The sequence below is a fragment of the Rousettus aegyptiacus genome, unplaced genomic scaffold, assembly GCF_014176215.1.
Source record: "Rousettus aegyptiacus isolate mRouAeg1 unplaced genomic scaffold, mRouAeg1.p scaffold_m13_p_10, whole genome shotgun sequence".
Lineage (NCBI taxonomy): Eukaryota > Metazoa > Chordata > Mammalia > Chiroptera > Pteropodidae > Rousettus > Rousettus aegyptiacus.
This window is the reverse complement of record NW_023416285.1, coordinates 67,209,510-67,236,705: the sequence shown is the minus strand read 5'-3', so window position 1 is coordinate 67,236,705 and position 27,196 is coordinate 67,209,510. Positions and strand designations below refer to the sequence as shown.

Here is a 27,196-nt window from a genome sequence, read left to right as displayed (position 1 = left end):
AAAAACAAAAACAATTCTTAATAATGAATTCTAATCATTCAATTTTGAAACAAATAGCATAAACCCTGACCACACTTTTAAAAGAGTTGTACAACATTTACATGTATTTAGAAACTTGAATGAACTGTTAGAGTATTGAAGACTTCACAAAACCTACTTCAAAATGAGAACTTTTCTTTTCCTCAATCAAAATGAGAGTCTGGCTTTCTATCAATACCAGAAGTGCTGTACATGGCGGCATGGTAAGATGGAAAGTATAAAAGTCAGAGGCCATACGTAACACACATGGTGTTTCTCTTGATATTTCCATCCTGGGAATTCCTTTCTGCAATAGAACAACTGTAGCCTCCTAAATCCAGGCACTTGATTGGCAAAAAGCCAAAGGAAGATCACCTTCAGACTTATTTAATCAAGTCATTCTGTAGGCAGGTATTCATAGGGCCACAATGGACTTTCATAAGTAGGACAATTCAGCAAAAGATTTACACTGATGCTGGATAGAAAAAATATTACAAAGAACACTCAGTCTTTCACCTTACAAGGCCCTCTCCGTTACCTCAAGGAATGGTTCCACTGAGTATTGCATGTTGGACATTTTAACATTTCATTCCTTAGCCTCCAACAAGAATGGCAATTTAACCTGAATCTCTTAGTTACATCAAATGGAAATCAAAGAAATTCATCATCAGGAAGAGGAGAGAATCATTATAAAAATTAGTTTTCCATGAAATCTTTCAACACTAGCATCCTTCTCATGCACAAAATTAAATCTTTCAGCACTAAAAATGTCATTCTATGGCTCATTAAAAAATAGTGAATCCATACGGTTCTATTTCTACCATCATACAGAATCTGAACATCTGTGTGATTTTAATTTTTCTTGTTTTTTTCTTTCAATAATTTTAAAATTATAAAAGTAATATTTATGCATGGAAAAAAATTTAAAAGTTGCAATAAAAAATATGCTTCCCATCTCATGTATAGAAACAACCACTGGAAATAGCATTTGAGTATCCTTCATAAGCTATTTCAATAATTTTTATATATATACTTTTTTTTTAAATCTATACATATTATTCTGTTTAGTGTTTATGAGGTTTTCTTTTAATGATTTATCTTTGAAGTCTTTCCATAATAATAACATTTTTTAACTACTTTACAAAAGTAGTTAAAGATTAATTCATTTTATCTTATTTAATTCTCTCAACAACTTTGTAAAATATGCCTTATTATTATTCCTCATTTTGGAGATAGAAAAATTGAGACAAAGAGAGAACAAGTAACTTGCCCAAGGTCACACAGCAAGTAGGTGGCAGAGCTGGTATCTCAATGCCAGAGGTCTGATGTCAGATTACCACGCCAATACTTTAAATACTTTGTGGCCCTCCATCAACAGCACACACCATGTTCTTTTACAACTGCATAGTATTCTGTTATATGGATGTGCATACATTATTTAAACAATCCACTCTCCACGCACATATAGGTTGTTTCCAATTGTTGGCTATGCAACAGTTAACACCCTTTACCATTCACCTTTGCCTATATGCAGTAGTATCATTTTAGAATAAAGTCCTAGAAATAAAATTATTGAATCAAAATTTAAATTTTTGATTAATAGTATGAATTTCCCCTTTAAAGAATAATACCAATTTACATAGTTATCAAGATATGTATCTGTACTTTTTAATTTTGAATACTATATATAAACATAAATCATGCCATTAATAGCTAGAATTAATAGCTGCTCAAATTCTGTTTGACAATTAGTAACAAGAGACAGATTAAAGAAATCCTGTTGTGTAGAGAGCAAAAACATTTCTCCGGTGACCAAGCTTGAAAGTCACTGTCTCCTAAGAGAGTCTGTGCAGAGAATGTAGTCAGATCCATATCATTCTCCTATGGTAGCCATGAAATCAAAGGCAGAAAAAGAAATTTAAACAATGATCTAATCCAATGTCCTCATTTGACAGCCTGAGAAAACTAGGACATTAATATAGACCCATCCCAAATATTCATGGGGCCTAGAGCAAAAGTACAAATGGAAACCCACATATCACATGTCTATGTATTTAGATGTTACAAATCAAGTTAACAAGCAGTTAAAAATGTATCCTTTTTTCTCATCTTGACAAATATTTTTTTAGGTTCAAATATGGAATTCTTGGTCTCCTAGGAACAGTGGTTTTCAAACTTTAGTATTCATCAGAATTACTTGGAGGACCTATTACAACTAAGATTATTGGCCCCTTACCCAGATTTCCCAATTCAGTAAGTCTGAGATGAAGCCCAAAAAGTTGTCTTTCTAATAAGATCCCAGGTGCTCATTTGCTGGTCATCTGGGACCGTACTTTGAAAACATTGCTCTAGAATAGGAGCCAGGGTCTAGGTGAGCATAACTCCTTGGCTGACAGAATTCTTGCCCCATGGGGTGAAGCCTGGCTGGAGAAGGAGGGCCAGAGTGGTTCCTCTAAATCAGGGTTTCTCACCCTTGGCATATTGAAAATTTATACCAGATTATTATTTGCTATGTGCGGCTGTCCCGAGCCCTATTGGATGATTAGCATCATTCCTGGCTTCTTCCCACTAGATCCTAGTATCACCTCACCAGTCCTGGACTGACCATGAAAAATGTCTACAGACACCCAAATGCTCCCTTGGGTCAGGGCCACCTCTGGCTGAGAACCAGTGCTCTGAACCACTGGGCCCAGGGAAAGGCCCGCTGCTTAGGGTCTAAAGGCAGTACTGCGCAGAGAAGCAAAAGGAGTTCACTCAAATTTTCTTCTTGAATTGTGAGGTATTAAGACATATAAAAAAAATGTATAATCCCGCACACACAGAGAAATAAGAATATAAAACTTATCCAGAATTCTGAAACATCTTGATAGTCTAAAAGAAATTTTATATTTCAAAAATTAGGTGAGTAATCAGATCTATAGGCAATTTGGCCTATTCTTGTCCCACTCTCATCAAGTCCATGGGTGTTGCATAACAAAGCTTCTCATGCTCATGTCATATTTATGTTGGGACTGTTTAAAAAAATGAAATCAGCACAAATCCCCCAAACCAAGGTCTTCTTTACTTTTAACAGCAAGAGAGAAGTGCAGGACCAAGGATTAAAACTGATGATTATGGGTTGAGAAAGTGGAATGAAAATGAAAATGAAGACAGCACACTGGTGTTGTATAGATGGAATCCCCCCCTCAAGGAACTATTATTTTAGTAAGAGGAAGAAATTACAAACATGTTAGAAAATAACTTCTGATACTGGTAATTGCTTTGAAGGAGACAAAAGAAGCAAATAGAGAGTGACTTGGTAAGGGAGAAAGCTGCTTCAAGAATGTAGGCCTTTCTAAGTAGTTGATATAAGGGCTGAGAAGAGAATCATGAGATGGAGGTAACCATGTGAAGGTCTAGGGATCAGTATTGCAACCAAAAGGAACAGTGAAGGCAAAATCCCTGAGATGAAAAGAATTTGCAGTGTTTGAACATCAGTAATGAAGTCAATATGTTTTAGTGGAGAAGTAGAGAGTGCTAGAATATCGTGAAGTGAGAGGGAGGCAGAGGTCAGATTATGCAGTCTTATAGCCCAGAAAATTGGATTTTGAGTTCAAACTGTTTGAAAATGAGAAAGGGCCAATGGGTTTGCCATGTAGATAATATCAGTCCTACCTTGGAGGTGAAAGGAAGCCAAATTGCAGTAGGTTCAAAGACAACATGAAGAACATACTAGAGCAGAAGTTATCACTTGGAGTCTGCTGGCATAGTTCCAAAATGAGGATGCCACCATATAAGGACTTCGTACAGAAGTAACACAGGCCCCTTTACTCAATTCCTAATGGATCATTTAAGTTGTAAATCACATTCTCATTTTCCCGGGACACAATGCTATATTTATTATGATGACTGGGAAATCGGATGCGCCCAGAGACGTTATGGAGATTAATTCTTCCCATTCCAAAATCTTCTTGCTCACAATTACCATGATATTTTTGGCCAAAAGCTGGGTCTGAACAGTATTTAATTCTGGAGAACTCATGGGAAACATCTTTGATTTTATAAATCAGGATGCAAATCAATTTTTTAATAATCAACTTTTTAATAATCAACTTTTAAATTGGAATGTGAGTTAAAAAAATACCTAATTAATTCAGGACCTCATATTGGTCCATTCTAGTTAATAATGGTGACTTTCTCTATACCACTGAGAAATTTCCATTAATTTCATAAATTATTAACTCATCTGACAGTCTGAGATTCTATTTGCTCACAAATTTCCAGTTTCCTGGCAGAGCTTTCTTTCGAGTGATCATATGAAAATGCTCTCAGGAAAACTAGTAGACCTACTTTGCTTTGTTTATTAAAGCCTCATGGTCCCACAAAAGAACTTAAAAAAACATTTTCTCTTTCTTTATGGTGTAGCACTTTTTCGGGAAAAGTATTATTCTTCCTCACCTCGGAATAGCATGTTTCAGAAAACACTAACCTACATGCTGGACTCTATGATTTTCTTCTCACCCGGGCAGTCATTTAACCAGTAGCTTCTTGGAAATGAGTAGGAAATTAATTCCCTGTGCCCAAGCTACATGTCTGCTGGAAAAAACTATAAATCTTCTGTGTGAAAGAAAATAACACTTTACGAGTTTGCTTCAGCTGAGTTCTACTTAGAATATGCCAAGCATCTACTTATTACTCTAAGTGACATTTCGACAAGTTAAAAACAATTGAACTGTGATCATGCATGATAAATTTCTCTTATCCCCCACCTCCTCACTGCTATCTACTTTAAAATCACACAATGATGAGATCACAAGATAGTATTAAGACTTGCCACAAAACTCCCATGTAAAACAATACTAAAAAGAATTTGTGTTTAAGAAGTTGGGTGGCCATGTCTATAAGGTCATGTTTATTGAACAACTGGGTGCTGTGGGGGATCTACTCCTAGTACCCAAGATGCCTCTGCTCTTGCTCAGACTTGTATCCTGGCTCTGTATTTTTTGTGTTTTAGCAAAGTTCCTTGACTTTTTAAGCTTCAGTTTCCTCATAGGTAAAGTATAAATAACGATACTACTTATCCTACAGGATTAGAATGTGAATAAACTGAAATAACATGTATTAAGTACTCAGAAAAGCCTAACACATAATTAAGCTTAGTCATTATTATGTTATATAACCTATTCTGGAAATAAGATGAAGAATACAAAAATATATAAATAATATATGACATTGTAGAATTAAGAGAGAAATTATGTAGTACCGATTTTTAAGTACTACAAGATGTTCAAGGGGGAAAAAATGAAGGAGATGAGAAAGGCTTTATAGAATTTATGGGGCTTGAAAGAGACCCAGAATAATTTGAAAAGAAAATGTAGAAAATGATGCATGTACTGACAGAGGCAGAGGCAAGAAGGAATGTGACCATAGAACATAGATAAAAGACAAACCCGTCAGAAAGAAGAACTATATGAAGGTATATGAAGTTGTAGAAAGATGGACTAGTTTACCAGTTGGGAAAAATAGTACAAAGTTATTTAGTTAAAAAATATACAATATGAGAGAAGACTTTTAACAGAAAACTATGTCTGCCTTTGTCCATTAGGACTTCTATAACAAATTACCATAGACTAGGTGGCTTATAAAAAATAAATTTGTTTCCCACAGTTCCAGAGACTGGGAATAATCCACAATAAGAGTACCAACAGATTGGTGTCTGGTGAAGGCCCACATCCTTGTTCATAGATGGCTATCGCCTGGGGAAGGCACCAAAGAGCTCTCTGAGATCTGTAATCCCATTCATGAGGCTCTACCCTCTTGACCGCATCACCTCCCAAAACTCCACCTCCTACAACCATCGCACTGGAGATTATGATTCAACATACGAATTCTGGCAGGGATAGGAGGGAGACACAAACGTTCAGTCTATAGTGACTGAACGTGATGTTCGCACTATGGCAGGTTGGGCTCTATTAAGAATTCAACGCTTAGTGAGTGCTTTCATGGAAATGGAGGCACCAAACATCTACTCCTTCCACCAGTCTCTGACTACATTTCTTTGTTCCCTTTTGCAGCAAGATTCCTCAAAAAAGTTCTATACTTATTCTTTTTTATTTATTCCCATTATCTCTTAGGCTTTTGCCCCCTCGCTCCACTGAAACTGTTCATGGCAATGACCTGTACATTGCTGAAAATAATTCTTGGTCTTCAGTCCTCATTTTATATGATTTCTCAGCAGCATTTGCTACAACTGACCACTGCCTCTTCCTTGATACACTTTCTTCACTTGGTTTCCGGGATATCACATACTCCTACTCTGCTGGTTGTTCTTTCTCATCTCCTTTGGCTTTCTACTTCTCTTTTCCCATCCTCTTAATGTTAGGCTCAACCCTACATTATCTTCTCTATCTATAAGCACTCTTCGTTATGTCACCCAGTCCCATAAATCTATATATCATCTGTATTCACATGACTCCAAAATATATATCTTTAGTCAAGATCACTCTAACAAACTCCAGATTTAAGCCTTATAAACATTTCCCTTTGGATGCCTAATAGACATACCAAACTTAGGACATCCAAAACAGAACTGATCTTTCTCTCCAAACTCACTCCATTCACATCTCCATCCAATTTATTTTTATCCCATCTTTCCAGTTGCTCCAGCCAAAATTCTTTAAGTTATTCTTGACTCTTTGTTAACTTTTCTCAACTCCTAGTCAACATCCAATCTTTCAGGAAGTCCTGTTGGCTCTACTTTTAAAATATATTTAGAATCAAGCCATTTATCACTATGTCCTCTGCTAATATATTGATCTGAATTGCCAAAAATCCTTCACTTGAATTACTTCAGTGGCCTTCTAACTAGTCTTCCTGTTCCTATCCTTGCTCTCCCTCTTATAGCCTACTATCAATGCAACAATCAGTGATCTCTTTTAGTTAGATAAAGACTATAATAAAATAATAATAAGTGTTGAAAAGATATAGAGAAATTGAAACTCTCATGCATTTGTTGGTGGGAGTATAAAATGGTACAGCTCCTATGGAAAACAATTTTGTAGTTATTTTAAAAATTAAACATAGAGTAACCATTTGACCCAGTAATTCTAGTCCTAAGTACATATTCAACAGAATATAAAAATATATGTTCACATATAAACTTGTACTTGAATGTTCATAGCAGTATTATTAATAGGAACCAAAAAGAGGAAACAACCCAAATGTTTATTAATTGATGAATGGATAATCAAATGTGGTTATATCTATATAATGTACCCTTTTCCAGCCATAGACAGAAATGAAGTACTGATGCTACGACATGGATAAACTTTGAAAGAAGCCAGACATATAGATAAATACTGTATGATTCTATCAGCGTGATATATGCACAATAAGCAAATCTACAGAGACAGAAAGTAAATTAGTGTTTGTCAGGGCCGAGGGAAGGAGAAACTGGGAGTAACGGCTAATGGGCATGAGGTTTCTTTTCCAACTGATGAAAATGTTCTGGAATTAAACAGTAGTGATAATTATACAACTTTGTGAATATACTAAAAACAACTGAATTGTACCCTTTAAAGAGTAAATTTTATGGTATATGAATTATAGACCTCAATTTTTTCAAGCTGACTACAAAGTTTTGAGTTTCTTTCCCATGGTTTACATGTACAGGACCAGCCACCTGGGCTAAATTTACTACTACAAGGGACTGAATCTGTCTTTGAGATTCATGGAAGTCAATAAGTAAACCATCCTGGATTAAATAGTTTTTATATGACAAATGAAATCTGCAGTTAGAAACTTTTTCCTGGGAGTAGGAAAACTTATAATGTAAACCCTTATATCAGGGACTATTAAGTTATATAATAGGTGCTGTTTTAGTGACTTTGCCCAAGACACAGAAAAATGTTTATGAAAGATATTTCTTCTATTAACCAATTCTAGAAGATTAGGGCATAAAGTCAAATTACAACTAACTCCTTAAAGGAATTTTTTGCCAAACTAGTACAGCCTGCTTCTAGATGACCTAACTTTATAAAGAGATAAAGTTTTTCAAGTTAAGGGACACAGAGAGTCACATTCCTTTAGACCAACTTCCTCAAATACCGGATGTCTCAACTGAGCATTTGGCAAGTATTAGAAGGCAGTCTAAATTCTAATTTGTATTGTTGGTCAAATAAATGTCCATATGTTTTTGATACTGGACATGCCAGTAGCAAAGTCCATATACTGTCATGAGAATTTAGTAACTTGATTTATACCCTTATCTAATCAAATAGTCATCATACTTCCAAGCTGGAGTAAACTCTAGAGATACCTGCAGATGGAGGTAAAAGGTTTTCCAGATTCAGCAAAGAACTCTGAATCTTCTCATTTGGACAAGCACTTATTTAGAACCTAGCATTTGTGCTGGAAGGCATAATTTGGGTTTGAAAAACTCCCAGTGCAGGTGTTTTTAATCAGCTGCCTATATTATGAAAGCACTTTGGTAGAATCCTTGCAAGACATGTAATTTGGTATAGACCTGCATTTTTAATGAGCTCCAAAATGTACCCTCCCAAGTAGATGAATAACATATTTGGAGTTAGGATACGTTAGTTTTGGATACCACACTACAATACTTTTCTCTATAAATGTTTACTAGATGATGAATAATTAATAAATTTATATTAGACTCTCAAGATAATATTAGAGTTGAGCATTTTTCTTATATAATTTTAATAGGAATGCCACGTGCTATGCTATAAATGAACAATTCTCAGATGACAACAAGTCTGAATTTTTTTTCTACCTTTCTATTCTTGCTCGTTTGCTCATATGTCTTCCTCACTATATTAGAAGCTCTTTGATGATGTTATTCACCTTCGCATCCTCCACATAAAGTCTATTCCAGAACAAGGCCCATAAGCAGATAATTGAAAAATAATGAGAAGGAGATGATGAATTGAATTAGTTGGGGTTGTTTTATAAACTTCAGATTTCTAATGCAGAGAATGTTCGAAGATAGAAAGGAAGGCCAGCTTCACTCCAGAGGCTGAGGAGGACAACTATGCCCTCTCCCTTCCTCTGACAACTGGGATGCAGGTCAATGACTAGTCATGGCCAGACAGACCCTCCTATTAGAGACTTTAAATCTAGAGACAATAACTCAAAGGCACAGGATTATTTCAAGTTAATTAGAGGCATCAGTGGCAGAATTGTGAACTAGCACTCCCAGAACACTGCTAACAGCAGCTCCTAAGTGGGCCATCCCCTCAGCAGAAACTTGGTCTCATCTTGCCCATCATCTTCATTCCTGCCCCAACCTGGCTCTCCAGATTTCTGTCAATTCAAAAGCCACACAAGTAAACTGAAGAGTAAACTTGAAGGCAATCAAAAAGCACAAAAATATTAGGATTATCTTTCCTACTCAGTTCCTCAGAAGACATCACTACTTATCCATTAACGGTTATGGTTTCCCAATCATATTGCTCTCTCAGATTTTCCTAGCCCTTCTGTGAAATAAAGTTATTTTTTAAATCTAAATGTAAATTTAGATTGCAAATATCTAAAATATTGAAATGATGTTTTCCCACTATGTCAGGGATATGAAACAAATGAAATAAAAAGATTAATTTTTAAAATATAAATGCACACAATAGCCAAGAGGAGAAATCACCAAAATGTCTATAAATGAATCAACAAATTTTCTAAATGTGGTATAGTTCTGCAATGGAATATTATTCAGCCATAAACAGGAATGAAATACTGATATATGGATGGATGCATAAAAACATTATGCACAATATTGTGAATACACTAAATACCACTGAATTGTACCCTTTTTAAAAATGGTTAAATGGTTATGTTATGTGTATTTTACCACAATTAAAAAAAATCCAACATGCAAAAAATTAGAAGAAACATAAAGTAGAATATTTAAATGAAATCCCTTCTATTTACAGTAGAAAAAGAGTGGCTTGTCAAAGGAATTTTATTTTAAAATCTTTTTAGTTCTTACTTTCCTTTAGGACTCTCAGTGGAATCATCTGTCATTATGTAATCAAGTTTTCATATTAAAAAATAACATTGTGTCTTGGTGAGAGGAAAATAAAGCACATTCGAAAAGCTTTTAATTTATTTCTGATCAAATAATATTCCATTTCACATAGACACAATAAGGAAGTTGTGAAGATCAAGTATAATTGAATGGATCTTGGCAAATATAAGTGTTCTACTTTGGTAAGTTTAACGTTCTTTTATTATAGATTAACATCAGTTACTCGATTTTCCAAAGATATGGTTTTTACATAGAAAAATGAACTGAAGACATTGGGATTTACATAATTCTTCATACTGGGATAACAAAAATGCTATTAGTTGAGATATCATAATTGAATGGCTCATCATTGTAAAATCATTTTAAGTTTGCTCAGTGAAATCCTGGGAAATGCTATTTATTTTATTTTTTTATTCTAGAATTATATAACTCCTTTATATTTTATTTCTCTCATTTCTAAATTTCCCTCAAATCTCACATACAACTGTGATAAAAGAAAAAAAATATGTATACACACACATATATATTCTAAGACTCTTCAATTATTATTCTACCACCCCCGGTAGATATGGGGGAAAAAAACCCCACAAAATAGCAAGTACCCAATTTTCAAAGTATCTATTTCAGTGTGTTTGTGTCAAAGCCAGAGTGAGTATATTTTCATTTCACTAAGACGTAAAAATGATGAACTAATTCTTGATCTACATTTTCTGCATTACACAAGGTAAATTGAAATACTAGCAATTTCAAGTTCTATTTCACAATTGATTTTTTTTTAAAAAATGTGTATTTCTTAAAAAGGAATTTTCAATAATCTCTGGTGGAAAATTGTAAAATTTTCCCATCCAATTTCCTCAGAGAAAGCTATCTTACTGCTTTTATAAATATGAAAGCATTTCATTTCAGAAGTACTTAAAATGCAATTACTTCATTTACTTTTAGAGGTTTCATCAAGGCAGGCTTTCAACCCAGACTCTTCATAGCAGGTGCCTGTAGTTAAATGTGGTCCCCTCACCTGATTCATTTCCCCTGCTGTGGAGGGCTCTGTTGCGAGCACTCACTCGCTCTGCTCTCATAAGGAAGCTATTATTGTCAAGTTTCGTGAAGCCCTCTGGGAAACTCATCAGTGCTACAAACTACTGACCTTACCCTAAACCCATCTGCTTGCAGGCCAGCTGACTCAAGGTCTCCTGCCAGTCATCCCCACACACAAGGTGTTCTGTGGCAGATCTATAAACAGTCAGGAATGAAAAGGAGTCCACATTTTTAGAGAGGGTCACTGAAAAAAAAAAAACAGAGAGAGAGAGAAAACCCTAATTAAAAACATTTCCTCTTATGAAACTAAATGATAAATTTACATGCCTCTGCTTCACTTGCATGTATTCATTTTTATTAATTTTATTTAAGAACCATTTGGTGAATGCCTACTCTGTGCAAATCACTGCTCTCAGTGTGGTGGAGGATTAAAAACGTGAATTAGAAATGTTCTCTGCCTTCAGAGAACTGTAGACGCTAGTGAAGAGACAGGTAGTTCTTAACTTATCTTTACTTAGAAGATGGCTAGAGACAGGGTCCATCCCCATGGGTTTATTTGCATAATTATAAGGAGCTAGTTGTAACTATATCATTTCCTTCTAGAAAGCATATGGGAATCAATATTTTATAATTCCTATTTTATAAAAAAAAAATCCTCTGTACTTAATGAATCACAGGTAATTTGTGAGCAATTAATGACAAAACACATGGTAACTATGATTCGGCCAGATAATGCAAAGGACTGAAATAAGTGGTGAGTGAATGGAAGAGTGATGAATGTGGGACAACGGAATTAATCAAACTCAAGATTACAAACTGCAACATCAGAGATAATAATGGGAGATGCTTTTAAGTCCTGTCCATTTAAGGGAGTAATAGTTGGAAGTCTCGTTGGGATGTGGAGCCTGAGGATAGGAAAGACGGACGGGCCACTTTAACATCCTATTCCAGGGGGTGTCAATAATACAAGAATGACAACATGCTGATCTTTGTTGAAGCTGGGTGATAAATTTAAAAATTATATTCTGGCAGTTGCAAGGTCAAAACAATTTGAACCCAAATGTTTTTACACAATGTAGACATTACAAATAGAGAAGTAACTTGAGGGAAATTTTCTATGAGTTGGAAATAACATTGAATCACTACTGTCAGCTTTTCAATAGTAAAGCAAAATAGATTAACTTGGTTAGTAAAATCCATGAATTCATTTAGGATTCATTTAGCTTAAATGTCTGACAGGCACTAGAGGCACAGCAGATGGTAGAAACAAGCAGTTTACCACAGTCCCATTCGTCTGAACTGTCTAAGCAGTGGGCTTCACCATCACACCACTGGTCACGTGACACACACTCATGGTTTGCACATTCTAGTTCATCATCTTGGCAAAACGCTGGTTCAGGGAACAAGAAAGAAGAAGACAGAAATGTTTTACAGATACATGTGATTATCACCAGCATGTACATGATCACTGGCCCACAGGACTGTGGAAGGAAGAAAAGATGAGGTCACTGAGGCTTCCAAACAGGTGTTAAGACTGAAAATCAAAATTGGTAAAATCTCATTTCATAGATGTCAATCCATACAAATAACAAGCATTTAAACAGAACTTTCTCCAAGAGAATTAGATTCTCTAATTCTAACAAAAGGATTGAAAAAGTGATACCCAGAGCAGCAGAAATACCAAAGATTTAAAAACAGGGTTAAAATCTGAAGTGTCACTCACAGAGCAGTGGGGATGAACACACTGGTCACCATAGGATGAAAACCAGCAATGTTCACATATATGGATAATGTTTGTTTGTTTGTTTGTTTGTTTGTTTATTACATCTCTGCTATTAAATGACTCTCTGAGTCACATCCTAATTCTCTCCTGGGCTTTTAAAAATCATAGTAAAACTCCTTGATTTCCTACAAAGCATCTATCTCCTTTCTCCCTCTTTTTTTAAGGAAATTTGATTTTGTTCAGCAACCCCCCTCATCTCATCCCTAGCTCCAGAGGTTCTGATTTCTTTAAGTGAGACATTGCATTTTTCTGACTACAATTGTTTTGTTCTGAGTACAGTTATTAGTCTAAGAGTAAACATGTGATCCAAGATTGGGGTCTTGGTCTATGATTTTGTGTGTTGTGCTTTACAATATAGTTTCTGCCCAAACTCTGCTGGCCAGGCCATGTGTCAGCCTGGGACAGAGGCAGCCTGGAGAAATCAGCTTCTTTTTCTAATTGGTTCTCTGTAAGAAGTGCTTCTTTTTGCATTTCATCTGTCTAAATGTTGTCTTTTCTAATCCACACAAAGGCTCCTGACTGCTAGCTAGGACCCTGCTCAAAGCTAGCTAATCTGAGCGAATACCTAATTGATGTTCAAGAGACAAGGACAAGGTTCTCACTCCTTCCCACTGGATATGATTAGGGAGCAAAGCACGCCAGGTGCTTTGGGGAGCTACCTTTGACCCTAGTGGGAGCTAGCGTAAGGTCAAGCCTAACAGAATCGATCAAAAAAGTGGTGCCAAACTCCTGCACCCAGCCTCAGGAAGCCCCCCTATACTTGGCTTTTTCTATGATAATGTGTCATATATGATACAAATGGTAATAAAAGATAATAAATGTCTTCATTGTTCAAGTTGGTTTGAGTTGGGTGTTCTGTAACTAGTAGGTAAAATATCTTAAGAGTTATGTATCTTTTACTGATTCTAAAAGTAGTGACCATTCATTTAGAAAAGGTAAAAAAGATAGAAAAGCACAGAAATTTAATAATCCCACAATCCAGGGGTTATAATTGTAAACTTTTTATTATAACCTTCCCTTCTGAAATTTTTCCATATGTAGATAAATATTCTTTCAAAACTCAGGATGATAATACACATAATACTTTATGTTTTGTTTTATTCACCTAATGATATATAATAAAACCAGGGGAAATTACTCTTCAAATTTGATTTTTAATGTTTGCATATTATTTCATTTTATGGTTGGATTTTATGTTCCCTATTTTTTGGATATTTGTGGTATTTTAATTTTTTCTATATTATAAATAATGCTAGGATAATATCTTTGTGCATATATTTAATACATGCTTGATCGTTTTCTTGGCATATTCTTACAAGTGGAGTTTTGGTCAAAAGGTCTGAACATACTAAAAGCTTTTGATACATATTTCCAAATTTCTAGCTCATATTCGAAATGAAAAGTAATTAGTGTTTAAAATAAGAGGTTGTGCTGACAAATTCGCATAAGTACTTACAGCAGTTTTTTTCATCCATATGATCAGAGCAATCTGGGAACCCATCACAGATGACTGTGTGTTGTAAACACTGTTTATCGGTTGGACATTCCCAAAGATTTCTCTCTTCACAGCCTGGAAACAGAAGGAAAGGTCATTTGCAATAGATGTGGAGGCAAAAATAAAGATGAATTTGATCAAGCAATGTAGAAAAATTATAACATAAAGGCATGATTTATTTTCTTAAAGAGTTTTGACTCCTGTACACTATGAAAAAGAAAATTTAAGTAGAAATACTTGATAATCTCTATACTGCAATATAAATAGTGTAGCTCTCTTAAGAGAAGATCAAAAGCAGCAGATGAGAAATGGAGAAAAAAATAAAAAAGCAATTATACATTAACATTCATGTTTAGCTGTTCCTTTTGCTTTCTGAGTCAATTTGCCAACACATTAAAACTCATCTATGAAATAGTAAGTTAAGCTTTTAAGCAAATATGCCAAAACCTAGTGATCTACATATTTATTATCTAAAAATGTAATTTCAGTCAACAAATGTGTATTTAGCAAAAGAGGCTCCTCCTATGTCAAACACCTACAAAACTAGTTTAAGAGCCAGGTATGAAAGCCGTTACTTACTTCAGTAATGTACCAAAGATGTGAGGTTAGGTACCATCAATTAATATGGAAAAGAACACAATTTGCACCAGATCAAGACAATAAGCTTGAACTGTAATTTGCCTATGAAATAGAAGCAATTGCAATGATCTTAAATGCCATTTAAATCAAATGTAGTGTGGCTCATATGTCTGCAAAAATATGCCAAAAGTCTAATGTGTTTTTGTCACTGTAGTTGGATCCATGTCCCTCACCAGGCTGTGAGGTACATAAAGGAAGAGATCACATGCCATTCATCCTTGGGTACCCTTTGCACCCTTACCTAGGATAGCAACTAGCACTTGGCAGGCCTCAACACATGTGTATTTAAATGGAACTTCATATCATGTAAGAAATAAAAAGTTTCTCTCATTCCCAGGGAAAGATCTTTTAGTTCAAAGTGAGTGATATGCAAAGCAATGATCAAAAAAAAAAAAAAATTTTCTTTAAAAAATGCTATTTCTTATCTGACCTAGTACAAATAATTCAGAGAAATTTCACAGATGATTGGCTCAGGTTTGTTGGAATCTATTATAAGAAAAAAAATTGCTTTTCCAAAATTTTTATTGAAAACAATTATCAAAATAAGTCACCAAGAAGGAAATTTATACTATGAGATCTAATTAGATTTACAGTGTTTCATCATTCAAAAATATAGGAAATAAATAGTAAAATTCCTTTATTAGCTGTACATTTGAAATGGTCTTAGTCCCAAGGACATCTACTCTAGGAATTCATGGGAATATTATTTTGAGTTTTCAGCTATCAGAGGATACAGACATCACCTGAATGTTTTGCCAATGATAGTCCCTGAGGTCCCTGGGGATCAAGGAAAGAGCCTGAAGTCTGCCCTCTGATGCACAGCTCCTACCAAATGGCACAGATGCTGGTTCCACCAGAGAGCAAGGGAATTCAAGAAAGAGGTCTCGGCATCCCTCAGCGCCTGCTCAGCTCTAGGGGCCACCTTCTCTCATCACAAACCCCACCACATACTAGTAGAGGATGAGAGAAAATAGCATGTGTCTTTCTGACTATTCACAGACAAGGTACCCTGCCTTAGAGCATGCAGAACTTGGATATTTGGAGCGAGATGATGAAAGAAAAGTAGATCCAAGACATAAGGCCTGCATCCTCATAGATAATAATGATGGTAATTAAAGATATTTATTACCCACTATAAACCCACATTCTAGATACGAGTTTAAATTTTTACAAGAACGCCACAATGTCAGTATTATGATCACCATTCTACAAGTGAAGCAGCTGAGATTTAAAGAAAGTAAATAAACTTCTCCAAATCCAGCCTTAGCAAGAGAGATCCAGTTGGAATCCAGGTGCAAATCTTTAGTTGCAGTCCTTCCTCAAATGATAATCTGCATTATATAGAAGGGAAAGAAGCGAAGGTAGCACAGCTTTAGAGTCGGACACCTGTATTTGAATCCTAGCTCCAGTCTCACTAGCTGTGTAACTTTGGATGAGTTACTTAACTTCTCTGAACCTCAGCTTTCTATCTTTTAAATGGTCATAATAATGCTTGCTACACAAGGTTGCTAAAAGATTAAATGAGTGCTCTGTAAACACTAATTTACTCTTCTGTATCTTCTCTTCTCTAATTAAAAGTTCGTGTGGCCTAATATCTTCTTTGTGGAGTTATGATGAGCACAAATGAAGTAGGTTGAAAAGATCAAGATATTAGTCACATGGATGATAGTATTATTTTGTGACAAAACCACCCTCTCTTTAAAGTGACATTTTGGTGTAATTATGTTTTAAATGTATGCTTTAAAGGAAAGAGTATGATTTCATTAAACATTAAAAACAGGTATGGATGGGTTGAGACGCTTAAAGTCACCGTAGGTAATAATTATTGATGTCAGAATAACAACCACCTGATGCAGATATTATGACAACGATTACTCATCAAGGCCACAGAGTGTTGCTAAAGTGACCAACACATCCTGGTTTGCCAGGGACTTTCAAGGTTTGAGCACTAAACATTCCTCCTGCTAAGAACCACCCTCATTCCCAGGCAAACTGGGATGGTTTGCCACCCTAGGTATCACTTACTCTAGCTCTCATTTGCATAAAAACTCTGTGAAGCAGGCCTCCCTGCCAGAGGCAATTCCCTCCTGAACTGGGGCACCTTTTTCCTCTACCAAAAAAGTCGTTATCATAGGTAAAAGCAACAAACCACCTTAAGGCAGATGCTTTGTATACTTCTTATAGGTTAAGTAGGCCTACTCATTAGATTTGCTAATTTGAGCTGCATGAAATCAAAAAACATCTTCAGAAGGAGCTGTTTACAAGAGGAAGGGGTCAAAGTGATTCTGAGTTCCAGGGCTGCCAGAGGTTGGAATAGTCTGGATCTACCCAACTTGGACCGGCATGTGCTCCAGGAAGTGGCTGTGGGTGTGACCTTAGAGCAGATCACAGGAGCCTTAGAAGTGAGGCTCAAGACTAGCAGGTATAAAGGCCCCTTCAGAGCTTGTGACCCTGGGCAATGGAGCCCCAGGCTCTAAGAGCGACAGCACTAAACTCTGGGCATGGCCATCAGGGGCAGGAGTCCTAGAGGGCTCATCTTCAGTTAAAAAGTCTCAGCAGTCCTCCTAATAATTCCTGACCTCATCTTTCGGTGCCAACTATCCTCTTCAATGTGCTGGCCTAGTATCCTGTAAAGAGGCAGGATGAAGAAACACAAAGAGCTTTAAACTGCAGGCTGGGGACTCCCCTCAGTGACTATAATACTGGAGATGGGGACACCCACCCCAAAATAAGTGCCACCTCCAGGACGTGGCACCTCCCTGCTGCCCATGTTTGCTATGTGAACCAGAGACTTTGCCCAGCTCATGTTTTGGGCATGGCATGTCGGTCTGCTGCCTTCTGCTATAAAAAAACACCTTAGTCTGTCAGAGGTAAGGACAAGGGAGACAGGACTACCTCCCTCAAGGGAAATCCCTGGGGTGACCTTCGAAGGGCATTGCCTCCTGGATTTCCTTAGCACCATGGCAGGTAGGACTATTCAGTCATATTATAAGCATTCCAAGCTGTGGGGAATAAAGTGAGTGTTTTCCACATTTCACAAGTGAGGTAACCGAGGCCCAGAAAAGTTAAGTGACTAGCCAAAAGTCACGTAGCCTCTCAGGGCTGAGTCAGGATTTAAATCCAAGCCCAAGTCTATGCGAACACTCTGCCATTCCGGCTGCCTCCCCAAGACACCAGTTAAGATAGCAAAGAGTTAACCAAGTAGCAAAATATCTAAAGAGAACGAGAATGTCTCTCTGTTAACATGGAAAAATTAAACCCTACTGCGCGATTAGATATCAATCTTGAAAATTCATCCCGAAAGCACATGATATGACACAATGACTCTCACTCTGTCTTCTACTAGTCACAGAGCAAGGAGTCAATGTCTTCTATAAGCAAAGAGACAAAGGGATATAAAGTCATGGAGCTTGGCTACTTGGAGTGCTAAAAAAAAAAAAAAAAGCTAATTAAGCCTTTCTTTGTGAGAAATTACACGAATACTATTAAAGTGTCCAAATGAATAGAAAAGCCTTTGGAAAACTTAAAGTCAAGCTGTAAAATCCACAAATATCAGAGTCCGAGGCTTTAAATACAGCCTAAAGGGGTTTGACTCCAAAAAAAAAGATCAGGTTGAAGTTTTTATTTTATTTGAGTCCAAGAGGAGATCAAAGGTAGATGACAAGATGCTTTTTAATTATTTGAAGATAAACAAAAATGCACTTACTACATTTGGACATTTGTACTGTCAATCTTTCTCCTTATGGAGTATATGCTTTTATGTAGAGTGTGATCAATTAGTAATCATGATGCTGTATTCATGTGATAAAGGGTTTTATTTCTACAGAAGGTATAAAGAAACTGTTTTACCCATATTCTCATTTAACTGCCCTATTGAGAAGATTTTCTGTTCACATGACAGCCCAGGCAGCACCTTGCTCCTGCTGGTACCTTACACAAATTGTGGGCATAGGCTTAGCATAAACTAACATCAGTCTCACAGACTCTAATCTATAGCAATGAAACCCAAGTTCAGAAATAGAACTCCATTGTTCTTTTCCTTAGGTCTCCTTTCTTTTATGTCATTCTCATTTATTTCTTTGCCCAGATCTTTGCCTTTTTTGCTCAAATATCAATACTTTCAAAATATTAGATTGAAAATCAACTTGTTTCATCAAGTCGCTAGTTTTACAGACATCTCCATCTATACAGTATATGTTCAGTTAACAACCGTCAACCTTTAAGACAATGAAGGGCTTCTGTTCTGATACAACTGTCTACAAACTACTCCCATCTTTTAGGCTTCCCTTCCATGAAGCAATTCTGTATTGTTGTGTTCAGATTTGCATACTTCCAAACACTTGCTGAAACATTACTAATACTGATAATGTTTTTAATTGTTGTTTACATTAGCAATTAAACAATGAAAACATCAACAACAAAAATTTATAAGAGCAGACAAGAACATTGTTCATTGCTAAATTCTAATGCATATATTTCAAAAGTGTATTTATTAATGATGTGCCTTTGTAACTATGTTTTCCTCCTGCAGATGTGCCAAAGAGATACAAGGCAGATTTCCAAAACATCAATTATTTTGTAACTAAATTAAATAAGTCTTGCTTTGAGGAGAAAACCCAATAATGCAGATGTGTGAGAGTGAATAGTTAATTGTCACATTAGTCAGTAAAATCCAAGCATTTAAATGCCTTCAACTCAACAATGGACAGAATAAATCAGAAAAACAAGAAGCCTGAGGCAAAACCTAGATTCACAGGAACTGACGTTTGCACTACCGATGCTATGCCCATACAGGCCTATGGAAACAGACAAATGAAGCAAGTAGGCAAAGTGGGAACTGGACGATTTCCCAATAGTCCTCCTTTAAGCCTTCCTCTATGTGACTCCCTTATATGATTTTGAGAGTCACATCCTCGCAGAGCATCAGACATGTGCATTCAAATGTGTACATGCATTCCAAAGGGAAATGTATGTAAATTTTCTGTTATTAGTTGCTTTGGAAAAGGTAATGAGAGTTTTCTCGTAGCTTAATACTGTTGGGGTAATTACTATAACTCCAAATGTATTAATTCCCTACCCATTTTTAACTTTCCTTAACTAGAACTCTCAGTAGTCCCATCAATATTTTGAGTGTCTGTTAGGGATTAGACAATTTATTGTGTCATTCTGGTGTGCCTTTGTGTGATTAAAGCATGGGTGAAAACTCATTAGTTAACTAGAAACCTCATATTTTAGGATCATTTAAATCCTATAGTGTTTTGAAATTTTTATTATTTAATTTTTTGCAGAATATATTCTATATTTTAGTCTTTTAGTCTTGGTAAGGCTTTCTTTTTTAAACTAATCTTTTACATTTCTTAAATATTTAGTCCCTTACTTCAAACTTAGGTTTAGCCTTACCCCGCAACAGAATACCATGTAACCTCTTTGAATCATCTAAAATAATCCATTTAAAATTGCATCTCAGAATATCATAACCCATCAAAGTCATTGTTTAGCAAATAAACCTAATAGATTCTTAACAAACCACTTATATAAGGGATATTCAATGAGTCTTTATTTATTTCTCTACATAAAGACCACAGATGAGCAAATAACAGTAGCTTCTCAAAACACCGTATGTTCGTCCCTGGTCATTTTACCATTATTCTGACAGCACTAGCTTTCTAGAAGAAGCACTCGTCCATATTTATAGCAGCTGATAGGATTTCAGTTGATTGTTTGTGACATTTTGTCTAGACCAGAAGGGCAATGTTTACTATGGAAAATTTATTTTTGGAAGAAAAAAAATATTTCATGCCTAAAAGGCCAAAAGAATAAAATGATTTTAAAAGATGTATTGCTTTTATGTGCTTTCAATGGCAAAAAGTGTCAATATATTTAGCAGAAAATGCTTTACTCCAGAATATTGTTTAGTAAAAGCATTATCTGTTTTCTATGCCCTGACACATTCTGAGGTTACAAGTATAAAAGCTTGCAGAGAAATAAAATGGAAATTAGCTCCACTTAAATTACTATTGGCACTTCTGGCCTTTCCACTGGTGACTTTGGAGCATAATGACAGAAATGTCAGGAAGAGTTTTATCCTTTGCCAAGAGAGACAAAATCAGAGAGGGCATGAAAATAAATCCCAATTAAATTTGTATGTTGGAGCCTGAACTCTGTCTGTGTGTATATAGATGCCTATCTAACAACATGGGAATGATAGGCAAAGACACTATTTTTCTGACTTTAAAACAGATGACGACAGCTTTATAATCTCTAATAATAAAAATAATTCCTTACATTAATGAAGTGCTTCTTCTTTTATGAAGAGTTTGCACATATATCATCAAGGTTTAAACAGAAATATAATTTAGGGAAAATCAATAGAGTTAACAGGAGAAACATCAGTTCATGTCTTGTCTTTTGATAATTTAAGAGGAAAATATATTAGCATTCAATTGTAATCACTACTTACAACCATTAGTGAACAGTTGACATTTTTTAACACGTTCCCTTACCCTAACCACTTAGTGTACATTCAAGAAAAGTGCCATCTCGCATACATACCACAGTTTTCTTCATCACTGTCATCGTCACAGTCAGGCTCACCATTACACCTTCTGGAAGCCAGGACACACCGTCCTGAGCCACACTTGAAATGACTAGGTGAACATTCTGTTTAAAAGCAATGGGTCATATTACTGTCAATAAACAGAAAACTCAGAACCATTAGCTAATTTATCTATTTAAGTGAGGGATGCCATTAAGGAGCTATTGTTGAAGGTAAGGATGTTTCTCTGAGACGCTGAACCAGCCAGAGTTAACATGCTTTCTTCTGTCCGCTTATCAGTGTCTTCCCCCTTCACCTGTGGCATCATCTCTTCAGATCAGCTGTTCCGGTAATTAACTATTTTCCATAATGGAGGACCTAACAATTGACAGAGCCTAAAATGTCCTGTGGAGTCAATGGTTTTAACTACCCAGCCGCCCTTAATGTACCAAAAGTGTTTTTCATCGCAGTCTTTCTACCTGGTGGGCGGGTCTCTGATTCCATCTCTCTACCTGAAAATCCTGGACTACCAAGGTCCCCGAATGCTTTGCACATGAAGGAGCCAAGTCCTGATTGTTACCTTCAGGACCCCTGGCATAAAAGCAGCACCCATATATAACGGGTTCTGTTAGTCAAATGTGGTTAAAATGAAGTGTAGTTAAATCCTAGATTATTAAATTCATCTCTGCAATTTATTTTTAAAATGAAAACAATGTCCAACAGGTGAATACCAAATTCTTCAAAGCAATCAAATTCATAGATTCACTCACCTGTGCAGCCTGATTGACAATTAAATAGAAAAAAAAAAAAAACCCCAACAACAGCTATGGAGACTTCAAAAAAGGTAGCTGATTTTTAATCCATGTTAGATACCCCACCGAAATTAATTTAAAAATTAACCTTCCACATCTTCATTAGGCATTAAGCAGGTTTGATTGTCTGAATTTTCCTCTGGAAACTGATTGCAATCTGTGTCTTCAGGCCACTGTAGGCCCACGATCCCGAGAACAGATTCACAGCGTTCTTTGGAGTGCTCACACAGTGCTCTAAGAGAACAAGAAAAACAAAACATTAGAAGAAGAAATAGCTACATCTGCGACCTGTGTTAGGAATCCAACGGGTTCTAATACTGTGTGTATGTGTAGTGTATGTATATGTGTATGCGTATGTGTATGTGTATGTGTAGTGTGTGTGTGTGTATGTGTGAAAGTGTATGCGAGTGAGTGTGAGTGTATGAGAGTGTGTGTGTGAGTGTGTATACCAAAATATGTAGATGTACAGTCACATAGTAGGTATTTGGGAAACCAAAGCAAGCAATATCTCTACAAAGAGAACACATTCCAGTAACATACTTTCAACAAAAGAAATTTCATCGCAGAAACAGAAGTAGACGATTGTTCTGTTTTCTATTAAATATATTTGACATATAACATTATGTAATTTAAGGCATAAAACATGTTGATTTGATGCATTTATATGATATAAGAAGATTGCTGTAGCAGTTGTAGTTAGCACACCTCTAGCATGACACAAAATTAATATTTTTTTGTGTGTGGTTGGAATAATTAAGATCCAGAGTCTTAGTAAGTTTGATGACTACAATACAGTACCGTTGTCTATATTCACAATACTATGCATTAGATCTCTAGGACCTATTTGTCTACTAGTTGCAGGTCTGTACCCTAAACAACATTCAGAACATGGATTCCCTTCTGAGTCCATGTGGTTTGCTTTTCTCACTTTTTCTCTTTCGTTTTTCAGACAGATACATTCCTAACATTTTGTTCCAAGCAGGGAAATCCCCAGCATCAATGTGGATAGTCTACCACCTATGGTCATGGAATCTATACAACGCCCTCAGCCTTCTCTCTTTCCGGTGACCAGCCACGTGAGCCATTGCATGTGCCAACCTGGTTTATCTAAGGCTTTCATTGCCTTCATTCCTATAACTTAGTCCAATGTTGTTGAAAAGCTTGGTACTTCTCCCAAATTCATCTTTGTTGAGCTCAAGTTCGTTAAAATAGTTTATTTTAAAGAAAAGATATACTAAGCATTGTGCTAGGTGCTTTATGTGTGTTCTCATCTGTACCAGAATATTTTTAAACTGATATATCAACATGTCTCATGAAAGATGTCTTTACTTTCTAAGGGGTATGGGGCGAGAAAGAGAGGACATGGTTTTGCCTCAATATAATACCAAGAAATTAGTTAAATAGTTTTTTTTTTAAGCAGATGTTACTGAAGTTCTTAGGCAAATTTCTTATTTCCTTTCAAGTACATTCTAATTTCTCAAAAGTTTTGAAATTTAAACTATAAGCTAATTTTCACAAGGTAGGGAATGATTAGCAATCAAATGGGTAAGTTTCAAAGAAAGTTCTGTCTACATTTAAGTCTTAACAAGACAGAACATAACTCGATGCTGGTTTGGCCTAGGGATTTGGAGAGAAGACAAAGCCGTGGCTTTCCCATATTAGTTTTGCAAAAACGGGAAGTTCAATGTGTTCAATAGCTTTCTGTTGGACTGCATATTTTTGTTGTAGATTTATTTTTTAAAGTATGTAACTCAATTGCTGCTGATATTTTAAATTAATTGTATAATACTTAATTTATATGGAAGAGTATATAGTGCCTGGTTCTACCATTTCCTTTTTTTTTTCTAAAAAATGGAGATAGTACACTATATAGCACTACAACTGCAGGGGGCGCTGTTCTTACCATTACCTGTGTGATGCTCAGCTATAGATAGCAGCCCTGACCATAGAGGCCTACCTCAAAAGGTGATTTTGAGGACGAGACGGCAGAAGTACTTTAAAGTATTCAGAACATAGTAAGGGCTTGGTAATGTTAGAGTTGTCCAACTCATAACTTAAAAACTAATTTTAAGATCAATAAACAGACTTGACAACAGAATTATGTATTGCTTCATAATACAAATTTTTCTTATAAATAAATATCAAAATGTTTAATTCATTTTGTTAGCCCTGACAATGAAAGATGCATGTGTATGTGTAAACCTAAGGAACAGAACCAAAGTATCTAAAAGAAGTTCGCCAAAATGTTGACTGAAAAACATTTCAGGATCAGTCTCAGCTTAGGCATTATAATATGAAACTTAAGCCCTGAAATTATAATTATCTGTAAATGTAAATTTGTTCTAGAGGATACTGCATTAGTGAAATTTTAAAATATATATGAAAAGAAAGTCGAAGACAAGAATTTGTTAAGTACTATTAACAGTAATTATTCATAATCATTGACCTTAGCAAAAGTGGAATAAAATTTAAAAATAACTTTTTAACATAGTATTGATAGATGTTTTATTAACGATACTTTTAAAGAGATTTAAAAGAAATTTTCGGAATTACATTTGCACATGCCAAAAATGTTTTATTCTCTTTAGTTGTACAAATTGTTCAGTTCCCCCAGTTATTTTGAAATTTTATTGTTTCCTGTCCCAACTCTATAGGTGACCCCTACCTTGTTATCCACTTGATAGTTGGTTTATAATTTATTGTTTTCCCATCTGTCTACTATATTGATATTATTGCTTTTTCTTAAACCTCTAAGTGACTTCTGATCCCAGCATATGGTTTCCATAATTAACACTCACATGTAGGCAAGCACATCTGTAGGTTCACCCCTTGATGGAAAACAGCACTAGGAAGAGAAAGCAGCAACCCACCTCTGAGAGGGCTATCTCGAACATACATGTTCTCTGACACATGTCATTGGAGAAGGGCCAAACTGCCACTGATCAGTTGTATTCCTGTCCTATCATCAGAGGTACTATTTACTCAGGGCTTAAAATCAATTGAAGGTACATTACATTTATGTATATTCATTTAGTCTCACAACAACCCAACCCGACAACCATTACTATCTTTATTTTACAGCTAAAGGAACTGAGGCTGGGAGAGAGTGAGAAATTTGTCTCAGGCTACATTGCAGGTAGAGAAAAGCCAGAGCTAGAATCAGACAGTAGACTCCATAGTAATGCTCTTAACTTGTAGGATATCACTCATATCTTAAGTCTGAGCCGCACTTTTGATACACTGTCTCTTATTTCATTGAAGCAGGTATAATATCATCAGCAATGTCTATTCCCTGTTCAATTGGTGGCAATGGTTTTATGGCTTCTTCAGGCCACTCCTTGTGTAATGTCTCTAACTTCTGAGAGCTATCAGAAGGCAGCATTTTAATCACATCGATGTTCCAGAGAAAGAGGCAAAAACTACCCCATCTTCTGCTAACTCACATTTTTAAAAACTCTTCTCAATCAACCAAAATGGCATACAAACGATTTTATTTGATTAAAGTACATGAACTATTATCAAAGAAAGTTCATACCTCCATTGTTTGGTACTTCAAGAATGAGTTCTCACTCAAGTATTCTCTTAGAATCCCTCCTTTTTAACCTTTTAAATATGTAATTTGTTAAATACAGAGATTCTTAGCTTCTTAGGGAGATCCCATCATATTACCTGCAAGGGGGGATACGCTGGCTTGTATTCATATCACATTTTGGTACCAAGATAGTGCAAGCAAAGAACATAAGGTATTTGTAACAGTTGGTTTGAACAAGCGCAGGGAACAGAGAGGACTCCCAGCTAATGGAGGCTTCCTTTTGAGTCCTGTGGCCAAGGTAATTTGGATAATATGTATAGTCATAGGGCAAATTCATGCAAAGTTCCAAAGTAATTGGTTCACATTGACCTAACAAGAAAACACATATACATACATATATATTAATATTGCATACAAACAATTCCTTAAAAACTTACAAAATTGAAGTCTATTGTATATTTCTCTTTAAAGTAGCTAAGGCTACAATTCAAGCAGTATATAATATTGTTATTGAAAGATAAATACTTTGGTTGATGGAGATGCTAAACCAAGATTCATTTCTGTATACGTGGCCCATGTTTTAGAAAGTCTTTCTCATTTTTTCCCTAGGCTCAACTTACCTGAAAGTGATTCTATTTCATGATTTCTTTCACTTACTTTAATTTGTTTTCTTCTTCCAGTGTATTCATTACTTCTAAACTAGTATATTTCTCATTTTCACAGCCATTAAAAAAGAACAATGAATTTGGCTAAGTAGGCAATTAAATGATTTTTTTCTATATTTTATTGTTGATCAACAGATTTAAACATGACTAAGATTTCAGGGCCAGAGGAGGCTATCTGTTAGCTATCCATTGCCAAAGAGATAAAATCCTAACCCGTTAGGCTGGCATCCCATGTTATTTACTACTCCAGTCACACCTTAACTTTCCAGCCTGATTGCCTGTGTCTATCCCAACAGCAGTATTTCCTTGGTGACATCAGATAGTTAAATAATCACATGCTTTTGTGTGCACTGTTAGCTCCTCTCTTACCCCTTTCTTTTCTTGACATACTTGTAATCACCCCTCAAATGCAGTTATGGTTCTAGCTGCCAGGTGCATATAGCACTTGCTGCCTGGGATGATCGTTTCTCATCCTCTCCATCCAGCTAAATTGCCGTTGGCTTATAGGACTCAGCATAAACACCTCTTTCAGGAAACCTTCCTGGCTGACCACTCTCCCCATCGCACTCTCAGTATGAGTTTCTGCTTAGTGCCATAGCATCTTAGGCATGTTCCTGCCATATGCTCATTGCTTTTTACTGTGTTCTTTACTTACTTGCCTCAC

General features: G+C 35.9%; 1 protein-coding gene across 3 annotated transcripts in view; it reads right to left on the bottom strand.

Annotated features, from left to right (window-relative positions):
* CORIN (corin, serine peptidase) overlaps nucleotides 1-27,196 on the bottom strand; it is a 197,658-nt gene that overhangs the window by 22,135 nt on the left and 148,327 nt on the right. For all 3 annotated transcript variants that reach the window (XM_016161189.2, XM_016161190.2, XM_016161191.2), the window contains 6 exons: nucleotides 26,005-26,236; nucleotides 22,424-22,569; nucleotides 21,541-21,648; nucleotides 14,311-14,424; nucleotides 12,351-12,461; nucleotides 11,186-11,315 (listed from right to left, as the gene is read on the bottom strand). In XM_016161189.2, the coding sequence (XP_016016675.2) occupies nucleotides 11,186-11,315; nucleotides 12,351-12,461; nucleotides 14,311-14,424; nucleotides 21,541-21,648; nucleotides 22,424-22,569; nucleotides 26,005-26,236 (841 nt within the window). The remainder of the gene's footprint in view (nucleotides 1-11,185; nucleotides 11,316-12,350; nucleotides 12,462-14,310; nucleotides 14,425-21,540; nucleotides 21,649-22,423; nucleotides 22,570-26,004; nucleotides 26,237-27,196) is intronic.